General features: G+C 40.4%; 1 protein-coding gene across 4 annotated transcripts in view; it reads left to right on the top strand.

Annotated features, from left to right (window-relative positions):
- sugct.L (succinyl-CoA:glutarate-CoA transferase L homeolog) overlaps positions 1-19,833 on the top strand; it is a 319,978-nt gene that overhangs the window by 255,101 nt on the left and 45,044 nt on the right. The window contains exon 14 of one of the 4 annotated variants that reach the window (XM_018266708.2): positions 8,416-8,879. In XM_018266708.2, the coding sequence (XP_018122197.1) occupies positions 8,416-8,627 (212 nt within the window). In that variant the 3' untranslated portion in view covers positions 8,628-8,879. 4 annotated transcript variants of the gene reach the window in all.

The following is a 19,833-nucleotide window of genomic DNA, read 5'->3' as shown; positions in this document are numbered from 1 at the left end:
ACCTCATGGTGCTAAACCCTTTTATATTATCAAACAGTGCCATCTAGTGGACAATCCCCAGGTACTAGTGTGGACCCAGCTAGGGACATAGCTGCCTGAGTTAACTAAAGGACCCTTAGGTGTCCAAATACTAAAGAGGAATGCCTGAGATAAATACACCCAAATCTCAGGGTCTCTACATTCTCCCCCCACTTAGAAACGTCAACGTCCTCGTTGACAAACTAAACAGTTACTCTCAAGTGCACAATAAATCACATTGTAAATAACATTTACTATTTGTACATCACGCTTCAACAGCCTCTCCAGCCTCTCCAGAGGACTGCCCATGGTACAATGGATCCTGTAAACAAAAATATTGCAAACATGCATTTTTCCTGAGCACTGTATCAATACTTTAATGCAACCTCATACTGGGTCCACGGCCGTGGCCCTAAATCCTATTACCTCGGGATTAACCCTACTATTACCAACACTGTACTTAAATCAGGTATTCACATTTCTTTTATTTATGCACTTAGGAGGGAAAAAGGGAATTGGGATTTTAGGACAAGTGTCCCTTAACTATTTACAGTCACTGGTGATTGTTCACCAAAGTTCTCTTCAGTCCAAACAAACAACAAAAACTTTCAGGAAATATAAGTTACAGACCATGGCCTGAAGAAAAAAACTCTCTCCTGATGGGTGGCTCGCTCCACACCTTGAAGTCCCACTATGGAAAAACTTGAAAAACAAAAAAAAACAACAGCCCTTCTCTGCTTTGCTTTCACATGGGGAGTGGTTACCTCACCCTCCCCCTTCATCTAGAACTTTCACCCTCCTGGGTGTGGTCAGCCCCATGCCTCCAGAGGAGAAAAAACAAAGTTACTGCAGCCCATTAGATCATGTAGGTAAACCGTATCTTGGTGTCCTCATATCCAATATAGTACTTTGGGTGTGGTTTCTCAACCATGTCCCCACTTGGCAAGCGCACATCCACACTAAAATAGCGTGGAGCTGGTCTCTTCTTTCCGCAGCTGTGGACTGCGTGCCGCAAAATGGTGCGTCCCCACCACCATTCGTTCTCAATGGACCTCACAAAGCTCCATGCAGCACTGCGCTTGGCTTGATCCGGGTGGGATAGGGCGTTCCCTATCTTCTCCTTGGCCACTATTTCTTCCACCACCCATTCGTCCAGCACCTTCTCCACCTGCTCAAAAACCCACAGCGGGGCGTAGGGCATGTAGTACCCCCACTTGCGGAATACACGAAAGTTTATAACTCTCTGCACGCGGGACACCCTGCAGAATATTTCCGGGTCAGCCTGCCCCGGCATCACCCAAAAGTTCTTCTCCTCAGCCCGGGTGATTTTTTTCGGGGCCCAGAAGCTATGGGGTATTTTAAACAGGGGTCGGTCACTGGCCCCATCTGCCTCCGCTTCATCCGGTGGGTCCTCCCTACCGCTGGATGCCCCCTGAGTGGCTTCCCGGTGTGCCGTGGCTGCTCCCTGCTCACCCGTACCCTCCGCATAAGGGCGTAGGCCTTCCCTCTCACGTGGCATATGGGGGTCTCCCTGAGGGAAATTTGCACTTACCCCCTCGGGTCGGCCTGTACGGCGTGAGGGCGGCCGTGGTTCCTCCCAATGGCCCTTCACCGAGTCTTGGGCACCTCCCGAGTGACTCTCTGCGGGCTCCACATCTCCGGTAGGCTCTCCCGCGGCCGCGGTCAGAGCGATGTCAGCGCCTGAGGATTCGGAGGCCTCTTCCTCCTCACCGGCAGGTTGGGCGTCACCCGCCACGTGGGTCCTTTCCTCCTTGCTGTCCGCTAACTCCATGAGGGCTTGCTTTGCGGTCAGCTCCTTAGTGGGATCGACCCCCTCAGGATCAGTTGATTCGGTGTAATACCGCTCCTCGCCCATTGTCAGAGCACACAGTCCCAGGGCGGTTTGGGGCGACTTTTGGACCTCTTCGTCCACATATGGGCCGCTCCAACACACGTGCTGGCAATGAGGGCATTGTCCCCGCACCTCATAAAAGGCCGGGTACGCATCCTGTCTGCATCTCCCGCAGACAGGGACCAGCACAGAAATGCCACTGTCATTGGTCTTTTGGGCAAACACTCCGCCCCAGGTGTATCGGCGGCCAGTGTCCTTCAGCCCCATGGGCATTCTGGCTGCCATAGCACGGGCACTCCCAGGCTCACTGTCGGACATACTCGTCTCCTCTACCGACACACGTTGCAGTTTTAATTGTAGAGCTCTTTGGACACGTCTCCTCCTTTGTCCAGCCACTCTCGCACTCAGTCGCAAAATGGCCGCCATGACGTCAGCATAACAGGGGCTCCTCCCTGTTCCCTTTTGGCGCCGAATCCTGCACTTCTGATTGGCTGTTACCCCACCTCCTGGTGTCAGAGGAGGTTGGGCTAAACAGGGTGGTACTGCAGACAATTAGGCCCCCGTCACTCACACTTGTTTCACGCCTTTCTCTGGCGCCAATACACACAATCCTGATTGGTTCTCCCCACCAATCTGGAAAGGTGGGCACAAAACTTTCCAGTCAGCCCTCTCCTTCAGGCAACAGTAAATTTAGGGCGGTCGGAACTCAGGCTGCAAGCTGCGCTAGGCCAAGATGCCTTTTTCCTCTCTGGTCCGGCACTGCAGCGCCTGTCACACTTTTCTCTCACAGCAATGAGTTCAATAAAAGTAATCCCGGACGAGCCCCCAAATGTAGCACACCCTTGAGTGTACTTTTGCTGTGGATTAGAGCTATGTGTGACCAGGCTAACACTGCTATTAATGTGCCCCCGACCCCCAGTGTACCCAGGCAACTCCCTGCAACTCCCGGTACCTGGTGTGGATAAATGCAGCAGTAGATTCAGCCAGACAAGTCCTTTGCAGTAAATTATAACTGGTTTATTAACAGAGCACCGGCAAGATCATGGGTTACAGTACTTTGATGTTCACTGGCAGTTATAGAGTAGCCTCCAACAACAATATTCCCTCCAGGGGGGTAGAAGATGCAACAGACGGAGTAGAAATCAATATAGATCAGTAACAATAGACTTGGGAAATAGTTACCACTCTCACTGGCACTATCCTTTATGGTTGAACACTAAGGCATGGGTTTCTCAGCCTGGGGTCTTGTATCTTGGCACCGGACTTGATCCTCACCTCACCCACTGTATTCAGCCTGGGATCTTGGGTCTTGGTATCCTATCTGGTCCTCAACTCACCCACTGTAGTCCCTGCACTAGTGGTTCAAATACCACGGGGTCCTAACCCCACTATTTCTCCTCGTTGGAGCCACATCTGCTCACTAGCTACCCTGTGCTGACTTTCACTCCTAGAGCGACTATTACTGTATTACTATCACTATCTTACACTTAACTAACTTTCCCGGCAGGCTTGGACCTGTAGTACCTCTCAGTGAGGCAAAGTCCCAGGACAGACCCAGACCTCATGGTGCTAAACCCTTTTATATTATCAAACAGTGCCATCTAGTGGACAATCCCCAGGTACTAGTGTGGACCCAGCTAGGGACATAGCTGCCTGAGTTAACTAAAGGACCCTTAGGTGTCCAAATACTAAAGAGGAATGCCTGAGATAAATACACCCAAATCTCAGGGTCTCTACACATAGACACGGTTATACAGCTTACATACAAAAAAAAGCTGAAAGGGATACTGTCATGGCAAAACACATCAGTTAATAGTGCTACTCCAGCAGAATTCTGCACTGAAATCCAATTATCAAATTATATTCAATTTTGAAATCTAACATGGGGTTAGACATATTGTCAGCTTCCAAGCTGTCCCAGTCATGTGACATGTGCCTCCACTAGGATGGAGCTACTTTTTGGGAGGCTGTTATTTCTCCTACTTAAAGGGATCCTGTCATCAAAACATGTTTTTTTCAAAACGCACCAGTTAATAGTGCTACTCCAGCAGACTTCTGCACTGAAATCCATTTCTCAAAAGAGCAAACAGATTTTTTTATATTCAATTTTGAAATCTGACATGGGGCTAGACATTTTGTCAATTTCCCAGCTGCCCCTGGTCATGTGACTTGTACCTGCACTTTAGGAGAGAAATGCTTTCTGGCAGGCTGCTGTTTTGTCTTCTCAATGTAACTGAAGGAGTCTCAGTGGGACATGGGTTTTTACTATTGAGTGTTGTTCTTAGATCTACCAGGCAGCTGTTATCTTGTGTTAGGGAGCTGTTATCTGGTTACCTTCCCATTGTTCTTTTGTTTGGCTGCTGGGGGGGGGGAAGGGAGGGGAGTGATATCACTCCAACTTGCAGTACAGCAGTAAAGAGTGATTGAAGTTTATCAGAGCACAAGTCACATGATTTGGGGCAGCTGGAACATTTATAATATGTCTAGCCCCATGTTAGATTTCAAAATTGAATATAAAAAAATCTGTTTGCTCTTTTGAGAAATGGATTTCAGTACAGAATTCTGTTGGATCAGCACTATTAACCGATTCATTTTGAATTTTGTTTTCCCATGACAGTATCCCTTTAATGTAACTGAACCAGTCTCAGAGTGTTGTTCTTAGATCTACCAGGGAGCTCTTGTGTTAGGAAGCTGTTATTTGATTACCTTCCCATTGTTCTTTTGTTTGGCTGCTCGGGGGAGGAAGGGGTGATATTACTCCAACTTGCAGTACAGCAGTAAAGAGTGACTGAAGTTTATCAGAGCACAAGTCACATGACTAGGGAAGCTAGGAAATTGACAATATGTCTAGCCCCATGTCAGATTTCAAACTTGAAAATAAAAAAATCTGTTTGCTCTTTTGAAAAATGGATTTCAGTGTAGAATTCTGCTGTAGCAGCTCTATTAACTGATGTGTTTTTAAAAAAACATATATTCCCATGACAGTATCCCTTTAATAATTGCATAGAGAAGGGAAAATGCAGCAAAGTTGCAACAAGTTGGTATCATGTCATGTAGAGGAACATTTCATATATTCGCTATCAATTCCCTTATTTGTTGCCTGAATTGTTTTTGAAGTATATTAACCCCCATGCAGTTTGTAACTAATTTAGTAAGATAGTCTGCCAACTCTGCAGAATAATTAGAAAATTCCAAAGAAATTTAACAGAAAAAAGTCTGCAGACCACACAGCTCTGTCTTTGCCAAAGAAAACATTGACATCACAACAGGAGGTACTGCACCATGAAGGCCACTTTTCAGCTCTGATGACTTTTGCAGCATCTACCTAAAAATTGCTTGTTTTTAACCCGCTGAAGCTCTGGGACATTTCAGATTTCTAGAAACAATGAACTGGATTTTAAATAAAGGCTATACAACTCATTTGAATTTCTCATGATACTCTAGCATAAACTGCTCATTTATTTAAAAACTGGTGAACTTCGTGGTGCTGCCATTAAAATGATACTGACGCTAAAAACGACTCTTCAAAATATGAATGTACATTAATTTACCTATAGATCATGTTGATCACTTTTTGCTGATATGGCTGCTTTTATAAGTACAGATATGGGATCCGTTATCTGGAAACTAGTTATCTAAAAAGCTCCAAATTATGGGAAGTCAGTCTCCATTTTAAACACATACAGTAATTCAAAATGATTTCCCTTTTCGCTGTAATAAAACAGAACCCTGTACTTATTAGAGGCAAAACATTCCCATTGTAAGAGCTTACCCTGGTGGTCTAATGGGGGGACGGCAGGGACGCCTGCCACCCCCTCAGCGGGGACGCCCGCTGTGTGTTTCTCCTTCCTAGGCGCCGGTAACTAGGGGCGCGCGCGGCACGCTTCTGCTGCTTTGTTGGCGCATGATGGCGTAATGACGTCAGTGCGCAATGGCGTGAAAATTCAAATATTTAAAGGGCCATCATACTAGTTTTCATTGCCCGTTATAGGTTTCTTCCTGGTGCCTTTAGCTGTTTGCTATTCTGATTCTGAGCTTGATTCTGACTACCTGTTGTGACCCCTGCCTGTTCCTGACGATTCTGACCTCTGTATCCTGATCCATTGCCTGAATTTCGACTACCTCTTCTGCCATATCCCTCTGATTGATCTCTCGGTTTTGACCTTTGCCTGCCTGACCCCACTTTGAACGCTGCCTGCCCAGACCCAGCCTGATTTGTTTACGCTCACTTTCTGCCTGCCTCGACCCAACCAGTTCCGACTACGATCCCATTTAACACCTTGTACCTTCAGCCCAAAGACTTTGCTAACAGTCGTGCCCCTCTGCTTATCCAGAACCTCTCGCCTTGCACCTCTCATTTAAGTCCTGGTGGCATCCAAGTAGCTGAGGGCTCCTCCCGAGGCCAACGGCGGTCACACTACAGGTGAAGCACAAGCCAAGACCAGGGTGCTTGGCATTTGTTCTGGTGTTGGGTGCCGACCGTGACACCCATCGGGTTTATTTAGGGGCCGATTCATCAAGGGTCGAATATCGAGGGTTAATTAACCCTCGATATTCGACTAGGAACTAAAATCCTTCGACTTCGAATATCGAAGTCGAAGGATTTAGCGCAAATGCTGCGATCAAACGATCGAAGGATTATTCCTTCGATCGAACGATTTAATCCTTCGAATCGAACGATTCGAAGGATTTAAATCCAACGATCGAAGGAATATCCTTCGATCAAAAAAACTTAGGCAAGCCTATGGGCACCTTCCCCATACCTGTGATTGTTATTTGAAGTTTTCCAACCTGAGTGTCCCTGCTCAACCTGTCAGTAATAACTAATGCTAATGGACTACTGCTGCACAAATATGGCAGCTCCCTCATAAAGGAACATGGGGGATTAGATTATATTATAAATTATAAATAGCATGCAAAAACAATGTTATGATACATGTAAAAAAAAGTTTCTTCTGTCTCTTTAATCTGGATATTATCTTTCCATCCACCCTAGTCCTACACTGAAAATGTTAAATGTAAACATGTTTACTATTTGTTGAAGCAGACAGCGCATGCTAACATTTTTCCCTTGTCTTGGGATTTTTGCAAAACAAACTATTGTGAAACCTCTCTATATGCTTGCTTCCGAAGTTGCAAAATTAGAATGTGCTATTAGAATGCACCTTTTGTTCAAGTTAACATTTCAAATCAACTTAGGGACATCTTTTTCCCAGTCATTTGCAGACAGGCCTGTTTAATTCATGCCTTTTTTGTTAGGCCTGACCTACTTTTTGTGTTTTGGCCACTAATGCAATTGGCAATCTGATACATGAGTTGTGTTCTCAAACTGCTTTTTTATAACAAGGAAATAAATAAGCAAACGCTGGTGTTTGTTTACCATTTTCCTCTTTTTTACACGGATTAATGCCATTCTAAATCATTTTCTTCTGTCTATATACTACTTGAACTTAGTATTTGAATGTTGTCTAATATGGCTTCTAGACAACCTAAACATAGTAGGGGTCATTTTTCAATGTTTATGACACAAGTGAAAAAGCAAGAATGGACCCCATAATGCTCATTTACCAAGCACTTGCACCTTGTGGATTGCTGATCTCTGTACCTAGAGCCAGATCAAAAATCTGCTGTTTGGTGTAAAGAACGTCAGGTGGTAAGGGCAGGGGTCCTCATGAAGGCTGCTAGTCCTGATGCTCCCTTGCATGTCTAAGCAATACACAAGTTAGGAGCAGGTGGGTAGTTGAATATGTGTGATTTGGAAAAAGATTTGGAAGAAGTGAAAAAACATCCAATTGACTTTTACGAATTTTTTTGCAAATTTGTATTAATTCCACTCCTCAAAACCAAATAGAAGATAGGCATACTCCACATACAGTACTGCTTCTGCAAAAATTTGAAAAAAGCTTCTTTTATTTTTGTGAGATCTCAGCAAAAGTTTCTGGGACATGCCCCTTCATCCAGTGCTCTGAAAATAAAAGAAGCTTTTTTCAAATTTTTGCAGAAGCAGTATGTGGAGTGTGCCTATCTTCTATTTGGTTTTGAGTACAAGAAGGCTTTTTGTTTGCAGCATGGCCTACATGGAGCACCTCCAGTGAGTTATCAAGTTTAAAATATTTTGTTTATGCGGAACAAGTTTTGCGGGGAATGAGTTTAAAAGTTTGGATGATTTAATTCCACTCCTACCTGGAACCCACGGGAGGGGAACACAGAAACATTCACATTTGACAGGGACCCCTATTGTTAAAGTGCCCTTTCCAGGTGCATTACAAGCAGTTGTAAGCATTCTTTCTGATAGAACTGCAGGTTCAACATTAGTGTTGGGAAACTCTATGCAGTTTCGCTAAATAAAATTTGCTAAATAAAATTTGCCAAACGCATTGAAGTCAATGGGTGTCAAAATAATTTTGACGTTGCCGATAATTTTTATACGTGCGACTATTTTGTCCAAATGCATTGAAGTCAATGGACGTCCGAATAATTTTGACGCTCAACAATTTTATGCATGTGACTATTCTGACCCTCTACATTTTTTTTTATCGCGGTAGATTTTTCGCTGGTGGATTTTCTACGCAGTTTCGCAAATTTAATGGCTGACACCGAAACACGGAAATTTGCTGCGAATTCGTGCCTGCCAAATTCATTCGCTCATCACCATTCAACATTAGTAACTGAGGTTAAAATGGAAACAGCAGAAAGGAAGCATCATTATAGATTATTTACATCCTATTTTGTGGCACATTTCTTCTATTGTGTCTAAAACACCAACCTAAAAGTGTGAAATATGTGTTCTGTAGGCACCAGCATCAATGTTGAAGTTCACTGAAATTCAAATAGGAGAACCTGCAAGGGTTAACAAGGGCATGCATTACCAGTTCTGTGAACTTTAGGGGACAGCCATTAACTTGTGCCAAGGGGATTTTGGAAACAATTCTCACTTGCTGACAGCACCCTCATTACTGAGTCTGTAAAGTAATTTATCAGGCATTTCTGAAAATAAACCTTTCGTTTATGCTAATAGGACTTGGCTGGGAGGCAAAAATTGGCAGGACTTAACGTTCCTAGCACTTACAAAAAACACTGCAAAATGCTAAGCATTTTTTAAGTAAAAATGTATCAGAGGCATGCCATTCTAAAAGTGCCAACTAATAATACATTAATAATACATTGCAGAGCTGGGCAGAAGGAACTATTTTCTATGGAAAGTGCACAATACCAAAGTTGGTTACAATACAGTAGGAGTGTGGCTGGCAAACAGCTTTCAGTACTTTTCAAGATCTGCCAGTAGGATATAGTGTAATCCAACAGATGAGCCTTTATAAATAACTTTTAGATTTTTCCAAACATATTAAATAATATTCAATACGAGAGTTCTAGAAGGGTTTTCATTGCCATGACTTATTTTAATGCATGCTGTGTCCATGTGTATTTCTGTAAGAAAAAGGACTTTGGCCACATAAAATACACATAGCATTGTTCATAACATATCGTTTACCGGCAGATTACTATTTTGCACTAAATTTTTACTTAACAGCCGCACTACCCCCATTAATTTCAAGTATATAGCACTCATATACAAGTATCGTGCCTTGAGCTAATGAAAGCCTTTTTTGGCAGAAATATGCAATTGCGCCTCCATGCATCAGGAGCAAATAGTTGAGACCCTGGTTCCCATTTGTTTATAAAAGGCATACAGGTTGCAACAACTTGCATATTGCATGCCATTCCACAGGGGCTTTAAACAGGAGTGTTTTAAATGCAAGGTGTGTTTTTATCCCTGTATCTTTAAGCAAGCAGTAAAAGCAGGGTTTGTTGCTTTCCAGAATACTACAGTATATTCTCAACTGTGTGACAGGCACACACTAACCAAGATGAATGGGCACAGAAAGTACTTGTAAGTGCGTTTATTAAATGTCTGTAATTCCTCACTCTCTCTCTCTCTCTGATCTTTCATTGCTGCTACTGTAAATTTGTGAATCTGCTATTAAAATGTAAGTGAAGTAAGTGGTTTCCAGTAATCTGAATCCTCATACCTTGTTGGTGTGTTCTGCTGAGATGGTTTTCCATGTAGGCAATTTTCAAGTCAAACATCTGGGGTCTTCTTGTTTGATTGCTGATTTCATCAGCTGCAAAAAAAAAAAAAAGAGATTGCAGATATAAGTAAAAGTCTCTGTAGCTACATTTGCTTGACTTTGTATGGTACAATCAACATCTGTATGTTGGTAAATGAGCCTTAATGCCTGTTAGAGTAGCAATGGCAAACCTGTGCATGTTGAGCCGAAAACAACTGGCTGACCACTGGTTGGGCGGGTTTGAGTTAAAAATGAGGCAACCATTGCAGGATAGGGTATGGTGAGGGTCAGACTGGGGAAGTACACTCCTCCACTGCTCCCAAAGATTCCCTGCCTTGAAACCAGAGGCACACACAGAAGTAGCATACAGAGTGTGAAGATGCAGGTACAGGTTGGCTCTTGGTCCTACAATGGCAATATTTTGTGGGTTAGGGTTGGGTGTGGGCTCAGTTTTTCCTTTCCTGCACATCACTGCTGTGCAAGTCTAGTAATACTAGAATCTGGGATGGCTAATTAAAGCTTAAAAGCCAATTGAACTGTTTTATTTTGTTGTAAATTCCAACATAACTCTCACATACACATTTGTATAAACAGCGTTTTAATTTAGCATCAAGTGTTTTTTTGCATATATGCTGCAGACGTGGGCCTAGAGAATCACACACAGATGTCATGTTGATACCACATACCAGAAGTGATACCAAGCCCAGTTTTGCATGTTTTGGCGCACCAAACAAAGATGTGCACTCACGCTTGCAATTATACTAGAACTATGGAGGAAATAGTCCATTCTGGGTCAAAAAACAAGGGGCAGACTACACCCCTAAAAGAACATATTCAAAGTGCCAGTTTTTTTTCGCACAAATGCACCTTGTCCTGCACTTTGCAGAATTGATCTATTGTAAGTCTTGACGCTCCTTCTTCTTTCCCAAAAATACAGCACTGCCTGCAATTAGCAGCTCTGTATTCGTGAGAGGCGGGCAGAGTTAGGCATGTAGGTGCCTCCCTCCCACCCCCTAACTTAGTCAAGTCGTTCAGACTTGTCAACACAAGGTTCAGAGAGTTGCACTGCTACTAGAGCATATCCAAAACCATAATTTTACATTCCCTCTATATTCTTATGTTCATCATTTCCATCGGTGTAACTGACTTTTATGTACAGGTATAGGACCTGTTATTCAGAATGTTCGGGATCTGGGGTTTTCTGGATAATAGATCTTTCTGTAATTTGGATGTTCATTTGTCTACTAAAAAATCATGTAAACAGTAAATAACCCCAATAGGCTGGTTTTGCTTCCAGTAAGAATTTATATATCTTAGTTTGGGTTAAATACAAGCTACTGTTTTATTACTACAAAGAAAAAGAAAATCATGTTTAAAAATTTGGATTATTTGAATAAAATGGAGTCTATGGGAGAAGGTATTTCCATAATTCGTAACTTTCTGTATATTGGGTTTCCGGATAACAGATCCCATACCTGTATTTAGATAAGTAGCATGTTATTTTGAACTGATATAGTTACATAGTTAAATCGGGTTGAAAAAAGACAGTCCATCAAGTTCAACCCCTCCAAATGAAAACCCAGCATCCATACACATACCCTCCATAATTTTTACACATAAATTGTATAAACCCACATCTATACTAACTATAGAGTTTAGTATCACAATAGCCTTTGATATTATGTCTGTCCAAGTAATCATCCAAGCCATTCTTAAAGGCATTAACAGAATGAGCATCACAACATCAATCGGCAGTGCATTCTACAACCTCAATGACCTGACTGTGAAGAACCACCTACGTTGCTTCAAGTGAAAGTTATTTTCTTCTTGTCAGAAGGAGTGGCCTCTTTATGGGTAAAAAGGTCCCCTTCTATTTGTCTACAATGTCCTCTAATGTACTTGTAAAGTGTAATCATGTCCCCTCGCAAGAGCCTTTTTTCCAGAGAAAACAACCCCAAACTTGACAATCTACCCTCATAATTTAAGTCTTCCATCCCTCTAACCAGTTTAGTTGCATGTCTCTGCACTCTCTCCAGCTCATTTATATCCCTCTTCAGGACTGGAGTCCAAAACTGCTCTGCATACTCCAGATGAGGCCTCACCAGGGACCGATAAAAAGCAATAATTATGTTTTCATCCCTTGAGTTAATGCTCTTTTTTATGCAAGACAGAACTTTATTTGCTTTAGTAGCCACAGAATGACACTGCCCAGAATTAGACAACTTTTATCTACAAAAAAACCAAGATCCTTCTCATTTAAGGAAACTCCCAACACACTGCCATTTAGTACTTAAATTGGATTTATATTATTTTTGCCAAAGTGCATAACCTTGCATTTATCAACATTGAACCTCATTTTCCAGTTTGCTGCCCAGTTTCCCAAGTTTATTTAACCAGTAACCTTCTGTGTGGCACTGTATCAAATGCTTTAGCAAAGTCTACCTTCTCATAAAAAGAAATTAGGTTAGTCTGGCAAGATCTATTACGCATAAAACCATGCTGGCACAAACTCATAGTATTATGATTTGCAATGAAGTCCAGTATTTTATCATTTATTAACCCTTCGAAAAGCTTTCCTACCACTGACGTCAGACTAACTGGCCTATAGTTATGAGGCTGAGAACGGGATCCTTTTTTGAATAGCAGCACTACATTAGCAATTTGCCAGTCTCTCTGCACTATGCCAGACCTCAATGAATCCTGAAAAATTAAGTAAAGAGGTTTGGCAATCACAGAGCTAAGCTTGATAAGCACCCCGGGATGAATACCATCTGGCCCTTTTTTTATATTAAGATGTTCTAGTCTCTTTTGAATTTCCTCATGTGTGAACCATGCGTCATTAGTTGTATTACTAGAATTGGGACTATTAAGAAGGAAACCTTCATTAACTGGTTCGTCATTTGTGTAGACAGACGAAAATTATGAGTTCATAATCTGCGCTTATTTTTGTTTTCTTTAACCCGTTGACCCCCTCTGATATTAAAGGTCCCACCCCTTCCTGCTTCATTTTTTTTACTATTAACATATTTAAAAAATAATTTTGGATTCTTTTTACTGCTTGCTGCAATATCCTTTTCCATATCAATTTTATCTTGCCTTACAGCTTTCTTGCATGATTTATTGGCCTCCTTGTACCTTGTTTGTTCTGTGTTTAACCTTGTGAAAAGCATTTCTCACTTAATATGTTACATAGATGCTCTGACACTGTCAAAGTTGCACGTCTGAAATTTAGTGTTTAGTTACTCCCTTACATATTTACAAACCTATTAGCCTTTTCTGTCTTGGCAACCCCATTACCACAGTCAATGTCTGGATAATTGAAGTCACCCATAGCAACAACTTGACCCAGCTTTGAAGCCGCTTGTATCTGCAAGAGTAGTTGTGCTTCATACTTGTCACTTCTACAAGGTGGTTTATAGCAACACCAATGATAATTCTCTTTGTAACCTTTTGCCCAGTTACAAACTCTACCCAGAGGGATTCCACTCCCTCACCAGTGCCAGCTATTGTTATTTCTTTAGTGCATGTCTTTAATTCAGGCTTTACATACAAACACACTCCTCCACTCTTTTTAATCCCTCTGTCCTTCCTAAATTCACAGTCCAGTCACATGTTTCATCCCACCATGTCTCAGTGATACCAATTATATCATAATTTTCAGAGCATGCAATTAATTCCAGGTCTCCCATTTTACCTGAAAAACTCTGTGCATTTGCCAGCATACAGTGGAGGTTACTTTTGAAATTTGCTTTACTTAGTGGAGAATTTTATGTTAAGCTAGTATTAGTCTGTTTTCCTTCTAACAGAGGGACCTCCTTAGCTGGTAAACTGTATGCCCCCCTCACTCCTCCCCCATGACCCCTTACTAACCCCACTGCCTCGTCTACCCTAGCTTCCCCATAATTCTTTATCTCGCCCACCCCCCCTTGCCTAGTTTAAACACTCTGCAACCTCTTAGCTATGAAATGATATTGCCGATTACAAAAAGCATAAGGAAACTTTAAGGCACCCTCCACACACTAAAATTCGGTGAAAACGTTCTGGTCACCAATCACCTCCACTTTTTCTTCTAGTCATTGCCATCCTATGTTGGTGTGGGAGGTCACAGTGCAGCAGGGCATGGGTAAATAAATGTGGAGGTTTAGTAGCATGGGCTGCTATACAACAGAAAGCTTACAAAAACAAATGCAGTAAATTAAATATAATGCCATAATTTTGACTGATCTTAATGTTCCTTTCTTTATACTCCCTGGATTCAAGTGTGCATTCTGTCTGAAGATGATCATTTAGTTATATTAGCACTGCCAGATATTTCATGGTTTCCTTTAAAAATTATTTTTTTATGTGGATCTGAGCGGAAATCTGCATTTTGTGGACTTCTTGTTATTTTTTTTATATCCTGAATCTTGATATTTTAGTTGGATTCTTTAATTTGCTTCAAAATATTTTTTCAAACTGTGTGTTAGCTTCAAAGACGGAGGTCTCAATTACTTTTATTTTTAGAGTAGAGGGCATTTGGAGCCTTTATATTTCAATTTCCTAAAAAGCTAATACTTTGGATCAAACCTCTACATTCACTTACTTTTATGGTGGGATTTATTTTCAGTGTATAATGACTCATAGCTGCCTTCTCGTCTGCAGAAAATATATTTTATATTTACTATTTGTCCTTAAAAGCTCTTTTATTAGCAATATATGTTTTTCAACCATTACATTTCATAAATGTTGTTCTGTGTGTAGCCCTGGAAGAATGACTACTACTTAAGGTGGCCATACATGGCCAATAAAAGCTGCCAATAGACCTGGCTTTCCCAAAAGTCTGGGCAAAAGTCCGCGAGATGTGGATTGGACAGGGTTAAAAATCCCGTCGGATTGCGGCCGCATTTACTCGTTGATGCGGTCCCACAATCCGACCACCCGTATTGGTTACATTATGATTCGATCGTTGGGCCCTAGAGCCCATGATTGAATCAGCCCGATATTGCCCACCTCAATGTGGGCATATCAGGGAGAGATCTGCTCGTTTGGTGAAATCGACAAACAAGCAGATCTCTATGTGTATGGCCACCTTTACAGTTAGTTAGTTCTCAGCTTTTGCCTCCAATCACCCCATGCAACTATATTGGTATATTTATAGTCTTGGCCTAAAACTAATGGTACATTACTTCCACTCCGTGGTGGCCTCATAGGGTTATGCAAAATAAATGCAGTTGAGATTCCAGGTGCAGCTGCAGTTCTTGAACCCCCATTGTGAGAGAACATTGGATATTCACAGCTCTCACTTGATACTCCTCCATTATACATTACATTTAGATCTGAGTGAAAGTAGTTTAAGCCTTATCTACCACAAGTGCAGCTGTGGCATGCTTAAATGTTAGCAAAATATGGAACCTATTGACAATATTCATTAAAGGTACTTGCGCCCAAATATGCTGCTTGCACTTTCATATGCACTCAACACCAAGGGGGTTATTTACTAAAATTCAAATTTATCTCTATTTTTTAATCATGAAATTAATAATCATGCCTTATTTATCCTGAAAATAAATTGAATTGCGTAAAGACTTGATAACATTGAGAGAGAATCCGAATCGTACGTTTTTTTTCTGACTTTTTTCGGAATCACTCTTTTTTTAGGATTATCGGGCTAAACCCAGCAGAGACCACTTTATCTTCAAATTGGGATAGGGACGTCTGCCATTGACTTATACAGGGCCTCAATAGGTTTGAGATGCCGGATTTTCAGATTCAGGCTTTTTGCAGCATCGGGGTATAATAAATCTAGAAAAATCATTCGAGTTTTTGGCCCAAAAAACCTGACCATAAAAATGTGACTTTAAGCAAATAACCCCCTAGTGCGATAATTTCAATTGTGGAACTGCTGCCACCAAGAGCATTGCAGTGCCAATCATACACAAATATATTCACAATAATGTTTGTTTTAATGCATCAAACAAAATTGTGCCTGGCACTACTTGGCACATTATCAGAATTATGCTGGAATGCTGCATTGTGGGGGAAAAAAACAGTGTCTCCAGACAGATTTGTCTCCAAACATTGCTCTTTGTACAGTACAACATACAAGAAAGCTCCTGGCTGGTACTGAACCTTGGACCCCAGTGAAGCATTCATTATAAATTGCTTCTTTCTTAGTCTGAGTTTAGTTGTTTGAAATTGTACTTCATTCATTATATACAGTAGACCACTTGTAACTGAATTTATTGGTGTTATTGTAACTCTGTTGTTTCTTAAAGGGGTTTAAACTCTAGGAATTATCCATGTAAACGTACTGCTTCTCTTAGCATTTGTGCCATTTACATTCATTTTTATTTTTTAGTGGTTTCTAAGATATTGCATTTTAAATAGCTATTACCAGACTCGGCAACTCAATGGATAACCAAATACAGGACAAGTTCACAGAATGTATGGACAGTTGGAGTCACTGACACTCTGGGTCTTCAAAAAGCTGTGCCTAGGCGTTTAACACATCTAATATGTTAGAAACAGCTTGAGTGAATTCCTTTAAAATGCAAGAGTGCTCAGAGGACTTCTCTAAGTAAGTTTATACCAGTTACATTTTTTGAGTTAATATCCCCTTTAACTGTAACTCCCAGCTTCATCCAGCAGTAAAATTCCAGAAACAGCTGTATTATCATTGGTTACCCGTTTTTCTTGGCCTTCTATATTGGGTCACATGGGCTTCATTTGAACCTTGGCAATGTGGCCATTTTTGTACGAAATAAAAGCATATAAAATATACCAAAATTTCCCATGAGACAACTGCCTTAATGTTATTCAGTTCTTCTTGTTCATTTCTACTTTTTCTTTGGCTTATATACTATAAAAAATGTCAACCACTAAATCTTGGTTCTTCAAAAGAAAAGGAAAAGCTAACAGTAACCTCTTCCAACACCACAGCTGAGAGATATTAATCTTTCACTAGGATTTAGAGCTACTGAACAAAACATAGCTATTTAAATATGTCCTGCATAATGTGGTGTTTCACAGTCTCAGTGTTTATATAGCCTGGCTTGATGCACTTTTTGTTTGGAAGTTTATGCATGAATGATTGAAATATATACTGCCTGCTAGATGCTGGCCCTAAAAGGAGTAGGCTGTTCAATGAAAATACCCGTTAACATTTGAAAACCGACACAGAAAGTTATTTAAAAAGGCATTCAAAGTTCCTATGCTGTTTTTGGCATTGTTGCCAAAAAAAAGAAAAAATATATATATATACATATATATATATACAGTATATATATATATATATATATATATATATATATATATATATATATATATATATATATATATATATATATATATATATATATATATATTTCTTGGATGAGTATCCGCACTCCAAGGCAATGGATAAGTAGGGGTGCACGGTAATATTAACATACAGCAAAAGTTTCCAGACCAGCACTCCCTTTTGGTGAAAATCAACAATCTTTTATTGTGACATGGTATCTTATTCCAACGTTTCGATCCCAATAGGGATCTTTTTCAAGGAAGATACGTTGGAATAAGATACCATGTCACAATAAAAGATTGTTGATTTCACCAAAAGGGAGTGCTGGTCTGGAAACTTTTGCTATATATATATATATATATATATATATATATTATATATATATATATATATATATTAACCATGAGTCATGACGCATTTATCTCACAAATCCAAGTGGCTTTATATATATATATATATATATATATATATATATATATATATATATATATATATATATATATATATATATATATATATATTATATATATATATATATATATATATATATGAAGCCACTTGGATTTGTGAGATAAATGCGTCATGACTCATGGTTAATTGAAGAAACTGCGTTATCTAAAGTCATCTTAACTCATTTAATGCATTTAACCTTTCCATTAGCATACCAAAGCACCATTGTGAACAATGGTGAATGCCTTAATTAGATGGGATGTTGTGACGCAGTTTTCTGTGTTAAATGAGATAAATGGGATATCTGTGTTTAGTTATTCTGTGTCAAACAGACAAACCAAAGTGGCTGCATCTGTATATAGAAACTGAAGTTGCAGCCAGTTTGATTTTTTCCCTTGGATTTATTATATTAACATAATCTGTAAGTGAACATTAGCACTTCATTTATTTTGTACATTTTGTCTACTTATCTGCTTTTACATTACAAGTAGATAAGTTCTGTTTCTGAAGTTTTGTAGTCAAGAGAATGGCATCTAAGCTGTACACACACAAAGTTTTTAAAGCATATAAAATAGGAATGATTGTTATTCCAGTGCATATCTATTCAGAATAGGTGCCAGTGGAAGACAGAAATATGGACAATAGAATGTCACAATAGACCAAATATAAGAAATTAGCAGTAACAGTTTTCCTGCCTAGACTATTGATCACAGTGATACTGTCTTAAAGCATACTTCCTTACGCACACTACTGGGGATCAGCTGTACCCTAAATTTAGACCGTAGCCTAGTGGATATGATTGACGTATTAAAGGGATACTGTCATGGGAAAAAAACATTTTTTCAAAATGCATCAGTTAATAGTGCTACTCCAGGAGAATTCTGCACTGAAATCCATTTCTCAAAAGAGCAAACAGATTTTTTTATATTCAATTTTGAAATCTGACATGGGGCGAGACATTTTGTCAATTTCCCAGCTGCCCCTGGTCATGTGACTTGTGCCTGCACTTTAGGAGAGAAATGCTTTCTGGCAGGCTGCTGTTTTTCCTTCTCAATGTAACTGAATGTGTCTCAGTGGGACATGGGTTTTCACTATTGAGTATTGTTCTTCGATCTACCAGGCAGCAGTTATCTTGTGTTAGGGAGCTTTTATCTGGTTACCTTCCCATTGTTCTTTTGTTAGGCTGCTGGGGGGGAAGGGAGGGGTTGATATCACTCCAACTTGCAGTACAGCAGTAAAGAGTGATTGAAGTTTATCAGAGCACAAGTCACATGACTTGGGGCAGCTGGGAAATTGACAATATGTCTAGCCCCATGTCAGATTTCAAAACTGAATATAAAAAAATCTGTTTGCTCTTTTGAGAAATGGACTTCAGTGCAGAATTCTGCTGGAGCAGCACTATTAACTGATTCATTTTCAAAAAATTTTTCCCCATGACAGTATCCCTTTAACTTTCACTAAACAACTTTGTGAAGCATGGGGTTTTCTGTAATTTTTGTTTATGCTGCAACATCTCTCTCTCTTTCTTTGTGTGTCTGTGCATGTCTTTATGTGCACATATATAGACAGGCATTATGGAACCTGTGATTTCATAGCTGTTACTTGTCACACACATAAGCCTCGCAGCCTCAAATTGCATGCCAACATGTTATATTATTTGGACCAACAAACTCCCCCCTTTGACTTATTCATGGAAAGCACAGGTTACATTGTTGACAACTTAAAGACATATACTGTATTCTGAAGGCTGGGCAACTTATATAACTCACAATGGGAGTTACTTGTTTGTAAGGGAGATGTCCACCCAGAAACCAAGTTGCTAGGGGCGGTCCTAATAAAAAAACAGTTTTACTGTCCTACATTATGCCCCAACATATTTTAAAGGGAGTGAGCAATCTATTAAAGATAAAACTTAAAGTAGAACTATATTCTAAAAATGAATGTGGCAAAAAATGCCATATTTTATATACTGAACTTATTGCGCCAGCCTTAAGTTTCAGCTTGTCAATGGCAGCAATGATCCAGGACTTCAAACTTGTCACAGGGGGTCACCAAGTGTCTGTGACACTCACATGCTCAGTGGGCTCTGAGCATTTGTTGAGAAGCTAAGCTTAGTTGTCACAAATTATCAAGCAGAAAATGAGGTTTGTTTGTAATATAAGCTGATGCTACAGGGCTGATAATTA

The sequence above is a fragment of the Xenopus laevis genome, chromosome 6L, assembly GCF_017654675.1.
Source record: "Xenopus laevis strain J_2021 chromosome 6L, Xenopus_laevis_v10.1, whole genome shotgun sequence".
Lineage (NCBI taxonomy): Eukaryota > Metazoa > Chordata > Amphibia > Anura > Pipidae > Xenopus > Xenopus laevis.
The sequence above is the reverse complement of the archived record's forward strand: the minus strand, read 5'-3'. Positions and strand labels throughout refer to the sequence as shown.